Source organism: Colossoma macropomum, unplaced genomic scaffold (genome assembly GCF_904425465.1).
Source record: "Colossoma macropomum unplaced genomic scaffold, Colossoma_macropomum, whole genome shotgun sequence".
Lineage (NCBI taxonomy): Eukaryota > Metazoa > Chordata > Actinopteri > Characiformes > Serrasalmidae > Colossoma > Colossoma macropomum.
Window position 1 is genome coordinate 10,645,970 of NW_023494804.1, and position 17,421 is coordinate 10,663,390.

At 40.6% G+C, this 17,421-nt stretch overlaps 1 protein-coding gene across 1 annotated transcript in view; it reads left to right on the forward strand.

The window, feature by feature from the left end:
• Nucleotides 1-17,421, forward strand: part of cntnap3 (contactin associated protein family member 3) — a 188,696-nt gene that overhangs the window by 142,445 nt on the left and 28,830 nt on the right. Inside the window, exons 13-18 of the mRNA XM_036595152.1 lie at nt 837-1,034; nt 3,132-3,288; nt 4,419-4,546; nt 5,559-5,729; nt 14,121-14,339; nt 16,350-16,589. Of these exons, the coding sequence (XP_036451045.1) occupies nt 837-1,034; nt 3,132-3,288; nt 4,419-4,546; nt 5,559-5,729; nt 14,121-14,339; nt 16,350-16,589 (1,113 nt within the window). The remainder of the gene's footprint in view (nt 1-836; nt 1,035-3,131; nt 3,289-4,418; nt 4,547-5,558; nt 5,730-14,120; nt 14,340-16,349; nt 16,590-17,421) is intronic.

Genomic DNA, 17,421 nt, shown 5'->3' on the forward strand with positions numbered 1-17,421 from the left:
CTATGCGACATCAGTCTGAACAGATCAGCTCCTAAACCGACCCGCATGCGCAAAAGAACAATGCTTCACGTGGCGGCTCATCCAAGGGTAAACAATCATGATGGCCAGTGAACGCCAGTCGCTCCCGGAGCTTTCAGCTTTCGAAAAAAGGGCGTGTAAAAAAGTTTGCCGAAAAAAGGAGTCTCAGCGCGAAATTATGACGAATGTCCAGTTGGATTTACGTAAAAGTCGCATGAATTCCGATCTGGCTGTTCAGACTGAGTCACATTGCCGCAGATCGGATACGTATCAGATTTCAGTACCACATATGAAAGCGTCTCAAATTGGAATTGAAAATGTCAGATTCAGCGTTTTTTGTTTTCTGTTCACACTGCCAAACAGACACACATCTGTGTCACATTTGAGGAAAAAGATCGGATTTGGGCCACTTTTACCTGCTGTGTAAACGTAGCCATAGATCCAGTACAAAAATAAAGAAGCAAACATGTTTTTAGCTGATCGGCATCACTGAGGGTAAAATTTGCCAAACAAAAGAAAAAAAGCTTGAGAAAAACTCAAGAGGTGAGTTCAGAACAGACAACAGCATGCTAACAATGCCTCTATCCTCTACATAGCAGACGGTGGAGTGGTGCAATTCAGGAAATGATGTCGTTGTCCGTGGTTCGTCAAAAATAAAGGTCGCTTTGCTGTGTCCCGGCCCCCGGAGCATCCCGGGCAGCGCTTTTATCGGAAACGTCTCATCTTCTTTCTCCCCTGTGTCGTTCCAGCCTCGTTATCATTTGCATAATTATGTGTAATGATTCCCCTCTGTCTCTCCCGCAAAACTCTCCCCACAGATAAAGCGTGGATGGTGATCCAACACAATAACACAGAGCTCACCAAATTAAGAGCATCCTTGGGGACGAATCAGCATTTAGCCTACTTTAACTATTCCGCCGACACCAAGCAGCTCGGGGCTGTAATTAGCCAGGCTGAGCACTGCGAGCAGGAACTCTCCTACCACTGCAAAAAGTCACGCCTCTTAAACACACCAGGTAAGCCCTTTTTATTGAGAGTATCGATCCCGCTTCTTCTCCCTATAAAAGGTCAGGCTTATTAAAAAACCCGCACCATCTACACATGAATCCACTGCTCTCATGGAGCTTAGAACAGACAGCGGAAACTGATTGTTATGCTTCTTCTTTTCACAAATTAATTTGGCAGATTTTTTGGCTTTCTCCCTTTTCGGTCTCTCCTGACTCGTTTCTTTTATTATTATTATTATTACTTCATGTCACAGTGCGTTAAGCTGGGGAAAAGTCACCTTTAGGGTGGATTATTCATTTCACTGTACTGCTAAAGTGCTGTTTATCGTTTGTTTGTTTTGTGTGGGTTTTAGTCATGGGCGGTTACGTATGCGGCCTATTAAAGGTCGGAGCCACTTGATAACAGTTCTCGTGGCCCCCTGAATAAACAGGAGACACCCGAGCACGACGTCCATTACTTGTCTCATTACTGAGGATGCTGATGAGCTGAGAAAAAAAAACAGTGTCAGACATAAATAAATAATGTTCCCAAATGCCAAATGAAGAGAAAAGAGAAGGAGCGAGCAGGTCGCGTAAAACCTAGACGGGCAGGTTTAGATGGATGGATGTGAGCAGACGAGTGATGGGGCAGACAAATCAATGCCAATCTCTCTCCAAGTGTTTTTAGAAAAGGAAAACATCTGCTCAGCTTGAAGGCTTCAAGCCAAGGCTGTTTGTCCAAACAAGTCGTTTTATAGCTTGTATATGCATTTGCCCATTTCTAATTGTCAGTCATGTCCACAAATGGCTCACGACACAGTGATCCGAGGGTTGGTGTTTACAGTGATGTGCTGTTTTGCAAATATTTAAAGAAACATTCTGGCCAACATGATAAATGTAAACATTGCTACCATCTATTATAAACATGCCTACTCTCCTGAAACAGAGCCACAGTAGTCTCTAAAGTCAGATTTTTAGGAGTAGAGACTGGAAAATGATGATGCAACTTAAAAGTGGGGCGAATGCAAAAGGAAGGCAAATAGCTAATGTTACTGCCAGGAAGCAGAATGTCTTATAACAATAGTCTTCAAATTATCATGTAGGCCTACTCACAGAATCAGATTTTTATGGACAGAAAAAATGAACAAGTTTTGAAAAAATGAACACAGATATTATTATACATAATTTTCTGCTTTGTTTGGAGTTGCAGCCCAAACAAATGTGCATTAAGATGGTGGCTGAACAGCTCACCTTGCTTGTAGCAGAGCACAAAAACTTAAAAACACAACAGGCAACACACTGACTATAAAACATGCATACGTTACAGCAACGGTATGCAACCGTTTTTTATAGCTGTCATGCTGAAGAACCACAAACTATTAGCTTCATTTGCTAATGAATGCTCGTATGTTTTTATGTAGTTTATGTTGAAAAAAAAAGGATGATCTTTGAGCTTTGAATTCTCCCGCTTACATATAAAAATACCACCAGTCGCTCGTTATTCAGCTTCAGCTCTTGAATGAGGCAGTGGAACTCTCCATGTTGTTGTCTCCATTGTAGAATGGGGTGAACCCAGAGTGTGCAGTGTTTAGCTGAAGTGCTTAAAAAAGTGTTAATTGATACTGCTACTCAAGGAAAATCCATTCTTCTTTCTCTTCTGTCTTCAAGTGTTTGCAGAGTGTTTTGATAAAAAAAATGTGAAGTGAAATCACCCACTACATTAAAAATCATATCCATGTTTGTTGTCCAAAAACAATGTACTTAGTGAGAATAGGCCATTATTGTGGAGAGGACTGGACAACAAGCTAAAAGATAAACTTAGCAAAAGTACATTTACATCTAGATACCTTACATCAGTTTGGCTTCTTTTTCATCATATGTAAGTAAACCAATGGATAATTTAAAGAATATATGCACGTAAATCAAATATACAAGTGATTAATTACCCATGTAGTAATGTAATTACATATGAATTATTTAATGTGCAGCAATCTATATCAAAACGCCTGTAATAATTCCGGACATCTAGGGGTTAACTGAAAGAGCAGCTGGGGGCTCCTGCATGCCAGCAGGGCTCTTAGGAGTCTTATTAAAGTAACTAGCTTTGATGCATTATGGATCTTGCAGAGGGAGCTCCGTTCACCTGGTGGGTGGGCCGGTCAGGGGAAGCCCACACTTACTGGGGAGGGGCCAGGCCGGGCAGCCAGCAGTGTGCCTGCGGCCTGCAGGAGGACTGCGTGGACCCAGAGCATTTCTGCAACTGCGATGGAGACCTTGACAGCTGGTACTAAACCTGCAGTCACATTTCACTGCTTTAGCCACATTTTATGTTTTGTTATATTTTCCCTCAATATGTTACAAATAATAAGCAAATAAACAGTAATTGTGCATTAAAATGTGCTGAACTGTGTTCTTTGCAGAGAATACATTAATTTCACTAAATCAACAAAGAATGTTTTGAATGCTAATACGACTATATGTGTGTGTGTACACACACACACACACACTATATAGATATATATACACACAACTATATAATATGGATTTTTGGAATTGAGAAAATTGTGTGGAATCGACTTATAATTGATTCCCATCACTTGCAAGCAGATTCAGAGTCGACTCTAGAACTTCTGTAATCGAACAGCCCCAGTCGCTGGTTTCCGCTGTTAAGAGTGAATGGCTAGACTTCTTCTCCCTCCCCGTCTAGCACGTTAAAGATGCACCTATGGCCACCAGCCTTTCCCGCCAAAGACTGATGAACAGAATGGTATAACTGTTTTATCAAAAATACCTAAAACGTGTTATCAATATCAAGAAAGTTCAATTTTGATTTACCGCCCAGGCCTACATTGTTCTGTGTTACTTAAAGGAAGGATTTTCCTTTCATTTAATGCACACAGTTCCCCCCCTCTTACCCCACACACAGCTGATCAGCCAAAGCATGTTTGTTCTTTAGTTTTCTATTGGAGTTACAGGGCTAATGTAGCTACAAGTAATGGAAGTCTCACTCAAAACTATACGTCTAATATATTAGCCCCATAGCTCCATTAAACAAAATCAAAGAAAGAAATTTTGGACACCAAACACGTGTTGGCCGATTGACTAGTGAAAATTATGTCACTTAGATTTCTTGATAAGCCATTCCTTTAACTCTGCACTGAGGTGGATGAAGTGCTGTTTGGGATGTTCCTATTTGGGGTTTTAAATACTCTATCAGAACTGGTTTTCTACTTTGTTAGAAGCTTACAAAGCAGTTAAGATGATATCACTTCAGGGCACTGACCAAATTATTAAAATGTCACGTTGCCTTTTAAAACACGCTGTATTTTTGCTCTGGCATGTCAGTATTTCTCAGCTTTGTTATGATGCTGTCACTTGCATTAATTGTTTGTGTTCTGCTTTTATATCGGACAGGGCCAATGACTCAGGCGTCATCTCTCATAAGGAGCATTTGCCCATCAGACTTTTAGCTGTGGGTGACATCAACAGGCCAGGCTCAGAAGCGGCATATAGAGTGGGTCCCCTACAGTGCTATGGTGACAGTAAGTACTAAGTCTGTCAGACATGGCCTTACCCAGAGACTCATGTCATCAGTCATGCTGTTCAGAGCAACAAAAACTGTACAGAGTTCTACTCTCCCCATCCATTTTATTAGAAACATCTATCTTGTACTTCTGCTCACTGACGAGCATGTACTATTGACTCTGAAGATCTATGTGAACATCCTGCGTTATTGAATTATTAAAGATGTGCATCCACTATGAACTCTGATGGCTTTAAATATACACTCACTGTCCTCTTTATTAGAAACACCTGCCTTGTACTTCCACTAACTGGCCACTTTTTTGGAAACATCTACCTTGTACGTCCACTCACTGGCCACTTTATTGTAAAAGCCTACCTTGTACGTCCACTCACTGGCCACTTTATTGGAAAAGCCTACCTTGTACTTCTACTCACTGGCCATTTTATTAGAAACACCTATGTTGTCCTTCCACTCACTGGCCACTTTATTAGAAACACCCATCTTGTACTTCTACTCACTGGCCATTTTATTAGAAACACCTATGTTGTTCTTCCACTCACTGGCCACTTTATTAGAACCTGCCTGGTACTTCTACTCACTGGCCACTTTATTAGAAACACCTGCCTGGTACTTCTACTCACTGGTCACTTTATTAGAAACACCTACTTTGTCCTTCCACTCTTTGGCCACTTTGTTAGAAACACCTACCTTGTCCCTCCATTCACTCGTCACTTTATTAGAAACACCTGCCTTGTACTTCCACTTACTGGCCACTTTATTAGAAACACCTACTTTATCCTTCCACTCACTGGACATTTTTTATTAGAAACACTTACTTTGTCTTTCCCATCAGTTGTCACTTTATTAGAAACACCTGCCTTGTACTTCCACTTACTGGCCAGGAGGAGTTTCAGTTTAAGTGGCTGGTCAGTGTAGGTCATGACCAGTGTCCTAGTGCAAATGATGACTGAAGGTTTGGACCCCCTACTAATTTGTACAGTCACTGAATAAATGCCTTCTCCCTTCAGATGACTTCTGGAATGCGGCCTACTTCAATAAAGAAACCTCCTACCTCCACTTCCCCACATTCCACGGTGAGCTGAGCGCTGACATCTCCTTTCTGTTCAAGACCAGCTCGTCCTCCGGCGTCTTCCTGGAAAACCTGGGAATCAAAGATTTCATTCGGATCGAACTGAGCTGTGAGTGAATTTTTAAGCAACAGAACACAAGAGCAAGTGAGGTATTGGGAATAACATCAAGACTGTGATTTGGTCACAGTAGGTCATCACAGCCATGATATTATTGGTGATAAAATGTGACCTTGTATTGCTTTTGTACAAGAAGCAAAGAAGTAGTGCCAGCAGTGTAAAGTAAAGCAACTACTGTTGTTGACTAGCGGTCAGTAAAAACAACACTGATAACAGGTTTGTAAATGAGATGTGCAGGAATGAAGAACATGCCGATCTAAATGTTTTTAATTAAAAGGTTAAATTAAAGGTTTTTCATAGAATCAAGCGTCCAAGCCAAGAACCATTTAGGAATCTTTATTTTTAAGAGTATGTGATTTTCAACCAGTACAACTGTACAGAAAAAGGAGGAGAGTGGGCTCTTTTAGTTGCATCACATGAAGCTGAGCTCCTGTGAGAAAAACCAAACTGCACTTTGTATGAAGTTGTATTGAGCAAAAGTAGGACACTGGCAAGAAAACTGCGCTGTGTTTGTGCGCCCGATGTCTGTCTGCTCTCTTCCATATGTTTGTTTTTCTTATTTGGCTGCCCTATTTACAAAATGCATGTGGCTCGTGTACGGAAAGGAGAAATAGTCTCAAGAAGCCACCACCTGAATATACAGACCACCACCTCTCGAGGGAAATTGCGGTATAGCCGGCTGCTGATACGTATTGTGGGCAGGAGGGTCTCTTCTGTTTTGTTATGAGACCCACTTGAGTGTAAATAATCATCTACAACTCTTTTGTTGTTCTATCTAAGTCTCTTGGCACCTTCTCCGCCACGCTCTGCATGACCCCCCGATGAAAATCCACGACTGCTGGGATTTCTGTAGCATTAGAGTGCATAGAAAAGAACTATTAAATTCCTCGCACATAACAGGTTCACGTGATGGATGAGCACGGAGCAGGGGGGACTTTAACGGGGCCTGGACGCTTGTTCTCCTATAATGACGAATCCTTTAGCCGAGAGAGCTCAATTAACCTCTCATTATGTTCTGACTGAGGCAGCAGTCTGGGGAGAGGGGCCATGTAAGACGCTAACCCTGAAAAAGGTCTGCTTTCAAAAGGTGAAAGCCGATAATGTAGCACACGCGGTCGTGCTGCACGATAAAATCACCTTTAGCACTCCGCCGTTCTGTAAATGTTCGGCTATACACAGTAAAGATGTCACAAAGACAGACATCATTTAAAACAGATATCATTAAAAAGCAGCATGTCCACTGCCTGTCAAAAATTTTGACACTTGCCTCGACGTTTTCAGAGTAACGTAGTTTTTTATTTGAAAGGGAAAACATAACTGCAAAGTTTCCCTTAAACTATATGCTTCATTCAGTCGTTCATCAGATTATTCAGTAATTACTATAAATCAGAAGCTACACTGAAATATGGTTCCACCTTAAATGGAGCAGCTTCTGCTTCCACCTTAAATGGAGCAGTTATGTTTTAACGTTTGAGGCTTCTGCTGTTATTGCTGCATCATTTAAGGTGGTACGGGAAAAGAACGAGCAAGAAGCTGGCGAATGAGAAGTCAACTTTAGCTTCATATTAAAACTACAGGAAGGATAGTTTGATAGTCTAAGGCCCAATCTCATTTCTTATTTTTACCCCAACCCCTTGTTTTTTGAATGTCACCTTGACCCTTAGAACTGAGTTACAAGGGGTGAGTGGTTGAAATCCTCCTCTACGAAATGGGACCCTCAAATAAACAAGAAGAGCATTATTTCATTAACAGCTACTAGCGCTGCTCTGTAGGCGACCCTGCCAGTCTGTGATAGCAGAGGAGGGTAAAGTTCAGCTCCTCACTGCTGGGCTTTAGTTACATTTAGGGCATCATATGATCTTCAAAGAGGGGGGCAATTATTTATTATCGCCCACCCCTAATTCTTCATTGATATGAAGCTGAAGTCAGGTATTTGCCAGCTTCTTGTTCGAATTTTCCCGTTCCACCTTAAATATGCAGTAGTTCTGATGCCTGAGGTGCCAGAATGTAACTGCTGCACCATTTAAGGTGGAACTGGAAATTTAGCTAGCTAGCTACCAAGACATCAGAAAATTACTAGGGATTTTTTATGCTTGTTATGAAGAAAAGCACCATAATACGTTGAAACGACATTAAACTAAGACAACACAATGGTTAATGTAGTTTCTTAACAGAGAAAATACTCAGATTTGACGTTTTTTTCTTTTTTTCTTATAACACTCCCTTCGGAGTGTGCCTCTATGTCCTGTTGCCAGCAATTAAAAGAATAGTGAGGATATTTTGATAGCCTATATCAGCTTATCAGGGGGGGAAGCAGTGATAATAATACACAATTATAATACACCAATTAAGAATACATCATTTTTTTTATTTTTACGTTTTTGAGTACTTACTAATACCGATTCCAATATCATACTAAGTAACCTACTTAGAATTTAATAGTTGTTAAGGTAAATGAGTGCAATGTAGCTTAACAAATAAATCATTACAATCTAACTGATTTTAAATGATGCACATTAGCTAGCTATGCTAATATTAGTTACCTTGAATTTAATGGCATTGCAGAGGAGAAGAGCAGGTTTTGTTCCTAGTTAGAAAAGCATTTCTGTACAGCTTTAAATAAAGTACATTTCATAGTTTTGATCTGCATCTGAACTCACATCTTTTTGGAGTCTTCTGATTGGTTGGTTGAGCTGTAGTTGAATGTCTGCTAAAGTCAGGCATATTATTCTGCTACTTTAGAGATATTATTCTCTGGTTACTCACACTGTATGTTTAAAAAGAACATCATGTACAGACAAAGACTCCAATTATTATACTCACATTGTACTGATTGACGTTATGTAAAATGAAGCCCCTACAGGCAACTATCAGTAAAACTGCACACATAGCATGGAGCAAACACGCTGAGAAACTGTACTACAGCAGCTTTGCTAACTTGTGCCACACTGTGCACTAAATCAGTGTATCAACATTTATACCTCACAGTTCTTCAGGACCACCAATGTGACTTTTTTGCTACCCTACTTGTCTCCACCCATACTGGGGAAGTGGTTATGATTGTGTTTGTGTGTTTAAAAATGGGATGGAATCTCACGGTGTAAGCCTGGCAGGAATATGCCAAGGCGAAATGTTTGACCAACTTGGCGTTCACCAGAAACACTTTGCTGTGTGAGCAGATCCTCATTCACTGCCAGTCTGAGTCGTTCATTAGAGCTGTAGTGTACATTAGTCTTACATCACATGGTGTCAGATATTACATGTGGGTATTGATGATCTTTTTACGAGTACGAGAAAATGAGCACGGTATTGGGCCAATACCTGATACCAGGATCGGTATCGATGCATCTCTAACATCAGTGTACATCAATGTTTTTTGCCGCATGACGAGACAGATTTGCACCACACAAATCCGGCAGAGGTCACTTACATGAATACACTGTGGCACAGACAAGCGGGCACATAATTTATGTATACTCAACTTCATTAAAGAAGCTTCCTTGGTATGAAGAGCAGATACTAATGATCTGACTGTTGTGTTTTAAAACTCTTTTGGCCCAAAGGTTTAAACACCTGAAGGTTTGAGTGCTGATAAGTGCTGACATCACAACAAGGGGACAGAATGCATGGGCTTTGTTGTCATCACTAAGGTGCTTTTGTTCCTTCAATTCTGCTCATTTTGCAAAGGAAAATGGCAAAATCTAAACAGCTTTCCATATAATGTGTTACGTTATTGCAAACTGACAAAGAAAACATGCATAGTTAGTCCATATTTTGACGATTTGTGTCTCTAAACCTTTGAGGATCAGCGTATTTCTTGTTCTGCTAGAGACACTGCAGTGCCATATCAGGTCCGGAGTGCCAGCTCCAGTTAGGAACGCTATGTGCTATGAATAATAAAGAGGTCATAACACACAATCAGCATTTTCGCCGAGCTGTTCTTGCCATCAGAGAGCTGCCGGATGACAGAAGGTGGCCCTTCTCTTCGTTAAAGCGCATTAAAATCCGAGCGCTTCTTTCAGATGGGCTGGAAGGCTGAGCTTGAACTGGGGACGGTTTTTCAATGTGTGCACAGAATGAGCAGAATAGATGTTTGAGAAATGTGTTGAGGGGTATTATGAATTATTGAATATGAGCATCTACTGTGGACTCATGACTCACTTGCCATTTTATTAGAAAATGTTATTCAATTTTAAGATCATCGCTTGCATAAGGAAGCAAAAAGATAAAGGAAAATAAGTGGAAGTTCAAAAAATTGTAAGATAAAAGACATCATAGACCACCAAAACTGTCCCCATCAGATAAACACCAAAGCTTTCGTCTTTGAGGACATTAAGCTGCAATCTTGCTTCAGATCTGACAAAGTCCTGATAAAAGGAAACAAAATCAAAAAGGAACAAATCAAACAAAGACGCTGCTCTCAAAACAATGGAATGACCACCCCAGAGTCCAGGCCTTAGCATCACTGAATGTGTCTGGGATTACATGGAGAAGCAGAAAATGCAACCGACTTCTAAGACTGAATTCTGGAGGTGAGGAAAAATATTCCTGCAGATTTCTCTGAAAAACTGAAAGCAAGTCTCCTGAAAAGAATTGACGCTATATATATATACACACCCCTTGTATGTCCACTCATTGGCCACTTTCTTAGAAACAACTAACTTGTACTTCCACTTACTGTTTTGCTGTCGACATTCACAGTTTGCAGTCTCTTATATTCATTGCTCAGTTTCTGATTACAAGACCATTGTTTACCATGTATGTGGGTTGCGGACCATAACACAGCAGTTGCTGGGGTTTTTACATGTCAGGGTCACTTGAGGGTGAGGTTCAAAGTGGTCCACCACTCAAAAAAAATCAGCAGCTCTGTGGTCAGAAAATGACCAGTTATGAATGGTTAGAGGATTGCTAAGACAATTGTGCATCAACAGATGGGCTACAATCTCAAACTGTACACCAGCAAAGGAGGACTTTTTAATAAAGTGACCCATTAGTGTATATTATGAATTAATTCCTGGAACTAAGTTCCTTATTAAATACCATTTTTTTTTTTACAATGAGGACAGAACAGATTTGTGATTTCCTACTGCAAGTCTGATCATTCATCATAACTTTTTGATATTTCTCTACAAGCTCCCACAGGTTGATGTGTGCAAAGAATAGAGCAATGACCAAGTCAGTCCCAGAGCATTTTGGACTTGATATGTCACTGGAGTTGTTGACATAAGTGTTGAAGTTTATCTCAGGACCTGAAGTGACTTATTATTTTCGCAATGATGCCAAAGGTATTCCGCTGTAAGCGCCCAGTTGGATTTAATTCTGTTTGAGGAAACGTCTGCTGGCTAGAAAGAAAAGCGTCAGGCTTCTTTCATCTCCTACTGTAAACTTCCAGCATCAGGGTGTTGTCATCTAGAGGCAGATTAAAAAACACTTGCCGAGATTAAAGACAAACCGCTCTCTGCTCATGAACCCGCCACTAAATTTACCCTCCCTAGCGTTACGCGATTTCCCTCCACTCAGGAAATAAAATAATAAAATAAAAATGAGTCGGTTCTCTCTGAACTGGATTTCTCATTCCTTTGATAATCATGTCTCATTACTGCAACCTGCCCACACTGCTGAAAATTTAAAATAAACCCTCCCCTACAGATGTTTTCATTCAGTGCAGAAAAGCCGTGGAATTCTGTTAACATGATTTATGTATATTTAAAATAATGTTCAAACAGTCTATTGATTATAATAAATACATGAATACATGTATATAATATTATGCTACAGTACCTTCTTTATGTAAATACATTTGCAGTGCATGAAAATATAAGAACATACAGTGTCACTAATGCAAAGTGCTAATACCTCAGTGCTTATAGCTCCCCCTTCTGGAGAATCTTCAGCCTGCTTCAGTGTGAGTGAGTGAGTTACAAGCCAGGTCCGTTAAGTGCTTTGCATCTAAATCTTCATTTAAATCTCTAAAAATGTCAGGTGGCACATCCGTCCAGCCATATATGCAGAATACGTAAATTGTTAAAATTAATCGTCTAAAATTATAAATGAAATAGTTTAACATTTTATGTTTAAAAACCACCATGTTGCAAAATACGGCAGCTTTAAAAGTTTTCAACTTGTCTGTAAATACTGATTACTGATTAAATGTCATGCAGCACAGCTGACAACAAAGGACTTTTATTCTGACATTATTTTAAGAAAGAATGGGCAGAGTATTGCATCAAAATGAAGATCCCAAGTGAAATTCATGGTGCAATGCCAAGATCAGTAGCCTTTTCACAAATACTGAAAACTTTGACATTTTTGAGTCAGTTTGCCAAGTTTGGTGATGTGACTCCAAGAAAACCATGAAACCCGGGTTACTATAATATTGTTTTTTTAATAAAAAAAATTTGTATGTATAAACTTGAGTAAAAGGACAAAGGTTTATATAGATGTCCAAGTACAAAGACTAGTTTATACAGTAAAGGTTCATCATTTACTGTAATGGTTTAATAACTTATATATATAACTTATTATATAACTTATAATATTTATTAATGGGTGGTAGCGCCACCTGACATTTCCTGGGTGGTAAAATTCATGTTCCTGCTTAAAAATTAATTTCTACCATTACAAAAGCTATGAAACAAATATCAATACATGGAACAGATTCTTGCAGATATAAAAATGTCCTTTTTTTGACAAATGGACACCCCTTTTGATCTTTCATTCAAAATATTAACAAAAATCTAAGCTTTATTTCAAGAACTAAATCTTGAAATCCCTGCATGAAATACATATTTTCCTCAAAGCTATGTGAGCCATAATTGTTGGCCCCCCTTTTATTTAATACTTTGTGCAGCCTCCCAGAGATAACAGCTCTGAGTCTTCTCCTGTAATGCTTACTGAGACTGGAGAACACATGACAAGAGATCTGAGACCATTCCTCCATTTAGAACCTCTCCAAATCCTTCAGATTCCATGGACAGAGGTCCATGTTTGTGGACTCTCAGCTGATCCTACAGGTTTTCTATGAGGCTTAGGTCAGGGGAAAGGGATGGCCATTGAAAAACCTTGATTCTGTGGTCAGTGAACCATTTATGTTGATTTTAAGGTGTGCTTTGAATCACTGTCCTGCTGGAAGATCCGGCCATGTTGGATTAGTTTCCTGGCTGAGGCAGTCAGGTTTTGGTTTAATATCTGCTGGTATGTGATGGAGTCATGATACTATTTATCTGAACAAGTTGTCGAGGGTCTTTGGAAGTAAAGCAGTCCCCCCACCACCATACAGATCCACCCCCATACTTCACAGTAAGGATGAGGTACTTTTCTGCATGGCTGTCTTTGTTTCTATGCCAAACCCATTTCTGGTGTTTGTTGCCAAAAAGCTCTATTTTGGCATCATCTGACCATAGAAGACTGTCCCACTGAACATTCCAGACATTCCAAGTCTGGCAAACTGTAGAAGCTTGAGTTTGTTGGTCCTTGACAGCAGAGACTTTCTTCTAGTAACCCCCCCAAACAACTTTTGCTTATGTAGGTGGAATCTGATTGTGGTTTGAAATGTGACCCCAAGACTAAAGTCTGCTGCTCCTCAGCTGTGCTCTTCAGAGATTCTCTGGCCACTTGAACCATCCTCCTTACTGTGCGTGAGGTCATGGGAGATGCATCCTCTTCCCGGCAGATTCTTAACATCTCCAGTTGTGTTAAATTCCTTTTTTTGCAACTGTTTAGCTGGTTTCTTGTAGCCATTTCCTGATTTGTGCAGCTTAACAACCTTTTGTTGCACATCATTGTTGTTTTCTCTGGCTTTTCTCATAGTGATGGATGACTGAGGGAATTGCGTCTCGCAGTGACCCAGGACGTCCTGTGTGACCATTTAAGTGTTCCTGATCGCTCATGTGAACTTAAAAACATAAAATGTGAATGGGAATATACTTGATAGAATTCTTTGTACAAATTTGTACATTTGAGAAAAATATTTCTTTCATGATAAGGTTTAGGGTTTTTCTTTCAATCACTGACTTCAAATAAATGTTAGATTTTGTTCACATTTTAAATGAAAGATCAAAAGGAGGAGCATTAAAGAATGTTTTTACAGCACATTTTGCTCATGTTTACCAGGGGTTTATCAGAGAGCACTGCACTGGTTTATTTTTTACTAATGAATCATAGTTAAAGCTGTAGATGTTTCTGCAAAGGAAGATTAGAACAAGTGGCTAATCATTCTCCATAAAAGGTGATTACTGGATTTTTTTTATTTAAAATCAGCTTTTTTGGTAAACCAGGAAAATCTGTAATCAGGGATGGCCCTAATTTATAACACATACAAGGGGACACAAGGGTATCAATAGGCCTTGTTCCTGCAAACAAACGCTTTTTCTTGTGTTCCAGCACCAACTGAAGTGGTCTTTTCATTTGATGTGGGAAACGGGCCCTTTGAAGTGCGTGTGGAGACGCCAGAGCCTCTGAATGACGAGCGCTGGCACCGCGTGATGGCCGAGCGTAATGTGAAAGAAGCCTCGCTCCACGTAGACCACTTTCCTGGAGTGGTCCAGAAGGCCCCTGCTGATGGTCACATTCACCTGCAGCTCAACAGCCAGCTGTTTGTAGGTAGGAGTGACTGCTCTCAAACTTATTTTGTAAACACTCATGCACAGTATTAATACACAGTCAAACTGGCAGTGGTGACTTGGCAGTGTATTTGATACTAATGCCTTATTGTGTGATTCATATCGTCAGATTCATATTGTGGTTTTGGCCAAAGCTGTTTCTGAATTATTATAATTAGTGTGAGATTTTCCATCCATTTAATTGTGTATTTTGTCCTTGTTTTATTAATATTATGTTACAAGTACAATAAAAGTTAGTATGGAAGCCCATTCCTGTCAGAGGAGTGACTTAGTCTCTTAAAATGACTTATTTTCTCAAAACATTAACTCACCGTTTTAAAATACCGACTTAGATTCTTGAAATATTGACTTATTTAGCAAAATAATGATTATTCTCCCAACATTTTGACTTACTATTGTCAAAATGATTATTTTCTCTAAACATTGATTTATTATCTCAATTTTTTAGACAAAAGAATGAAACGTCAGTATCATATGTCATATATTGGAATTCTGTCAAAAACATAGAGATACTCAAAGTCAAAATGTCAAGAAAATAAGTCATTACTTTCTAGAAAATAAGTCACTATTTAGACACACTGCTGCCAGAAACATATAAACAAGATAAAAGATAAAACAAAGGCAATTTTTTCTTGCTCTTTATGGTGGGACTGGGTGAAAGTTGGCAACTGTGCGTTCAGAGGATGGTTACGTTTGCATATATGGGGCACAAATGCCATGAAAAGTCAGTCTGTTCAATATTTTTGGGGATAGTCCTACCAAGGGGTGTTCTCAATGTTACATATGTACCATCATAATATGGTAATACCAAACTGAATTTCAGCAACAGTGATTCCTTTGACAATTACTGATAACACCATCACTTTCCCTTGACACCTCATTTAGACAATTGTAGAAAATCTTGAGCAGTCTCTCCAACTGCTTCTAACTCCCGGACAGATCACTCCCTCAAGGGTAGTACATAAGCAAAATCAAAGCCCAAGAAAACAAGCCTGGAAGATGACACGTAATCTAAAGGCAAATATTAAGGATGTGTGTACCGCTCTCCTCCAGTTCAAATCAGCTTTAGTGAGAAAACAGACAAAGAGCCGATCCATCTACTAAAGACAAACATAATGAATATAGATTGTGCTGGCGAAGGAAGTCAGCCCTTTTGCCAGGAGTTGTGATTGACCACCACTGGACTTGATTAACCCAGAATAAGCAGGACGCTTCTCTCAGCAGCTCTCACAGATCCTTCCGGCAATCAGATCTGAAGTTTAGAAAATGATAGATTTCAGACTCTCTTCACCATCTTGTTTGTAATTGATTGGAAAGACCTGGGTGAGCGAGAGCTTCCATTCACGTCAACTGGCACACTGTTTTCCTGCTAGAATTTATCCATTGAGCCTTTAGCATGGAAAGGCTACGAAGATGGTACAGACTCACCTAAGTTGCATCTTTCTTACCTAGTGCCTTGTACCTTGAATTACTCAACATCTGTAGTGCTGCAAGTGCAGCATTCGTGAGTCAATGTTTTCCCTGCAGCAATTACCACACAAAGGACACTGAGGTGCTGAATGGGCTGCTAGGAGAATGACAGAAGCTTCGGCACCGTGCTACAAAAGAAAAAAGCTTGCTGATCGTTTGTTTCGAAAAGGCTCGCCCGTTTTCTGAGAACAATCCTCGTCTGCCAGGCCTGAACTTTCTGAGGAGCGCTTGGCACGCCGAGGAAAGACAGGAGACGGGCGGTTTGACAAAAGCCGGCTTTGCCTTCTGCTTCGTTTTTCCACCCACAACATTGTTTTCATCATCTTGTCATATGAAATGGCTTTTGCCATCCTTGCAATAGAGTTGACAGCCGCGTGCTCTCGGAGAACAGAGGGTGGCGGCGGAGTTGCTCCGTGGCAGCACCCGTCATGTTGCCGGTAGGGAAAAAAGGAGGGCACTAAAGACGGTGGGGGTGGGGAAGAAAGAATAAAGGTACATGTGTTTTCTGCGCGCTTTTCAGGAGGAACCGCCTCGAGGCAGAAGGGCTTCCAGGGGTGCATCCGCTCACTAAAGCTGAACGGGAAGACTCTGGATCTGGAGGAGAGGGCGAAGATCACCCCCGGGGTGCAGCCGGGCTGCCCGGGGCACTGCAGTAGTTACGGTGGACTGTGCCAGAACCAGGGCCGCTGCGTGGAGAAGTATAACGGCTTTGCGTGCGACTGTGGCTCCTCGCCGTACTCTGGGACCTTCTGCCACAAAGGTGAGTAGAGAATCGTGAGCACAGGTCCTAGAGGGCAACAGCACTGAGTTTAGCATTCTACCTCATTTAACACGCCTGAGTCAACTCATCAGCTAATTAGCAAAACCTTTGTAAGTTGAATTTACAGTGTCAGAAGAAGGAAGTCTCTGCAGGGACTCTGGCCCGATCTCAGGTTGACACACCTTGCGCTAACACATTACGAGGTAGTGGAAATTCTATTAACACCGGCAGTGTACCTCTCCAAGTGGTGTCACTACTCTGTACACTGGGGGCCTATTTAAAATAGCACCTCACCCAAGAATACTAGACTGGGTATGAAAAAAAGACAGCAACTGAAGCGCTAATTAGCATGCTAACCAGTCCTCATATGGCTTTCATTCATTCTTAGCCATGTTAGCTTTTTTGCATGCATCCCTTGAATGAACAGAAGTCATTCAGGGGCTCGTTAGCATGCTAAACAGTCCTCACTTTGCTTTCATTCATTTTAGCCATGTTAGCATGTTTGAATGCATCCCTTGAACCAGTGGTTCTCAATACTACTCTGGCTGCCTGTTTCAATACCAGTTTTGACAAGCCCTCGTCCACTTCGCCTCGCCATTTCCCCAACGCCATCTTAAGCGCCGTTTCATTACATATTGACTCGAGTAAAGTTTATTAGAGGACACCTCTGAAGGGTTAGGGAGTAAGTGAACATAAGTGAACATTCCCAGAAATCATTGCAACTTAATGCACTTCCCTTTTCACATCTGAAAGCAATCACAGCCACAGCTGTGAACTATATGAAAATGCTTGAGATTTCAGAACCATAACATTTCACTTCCTGGGTCACTGT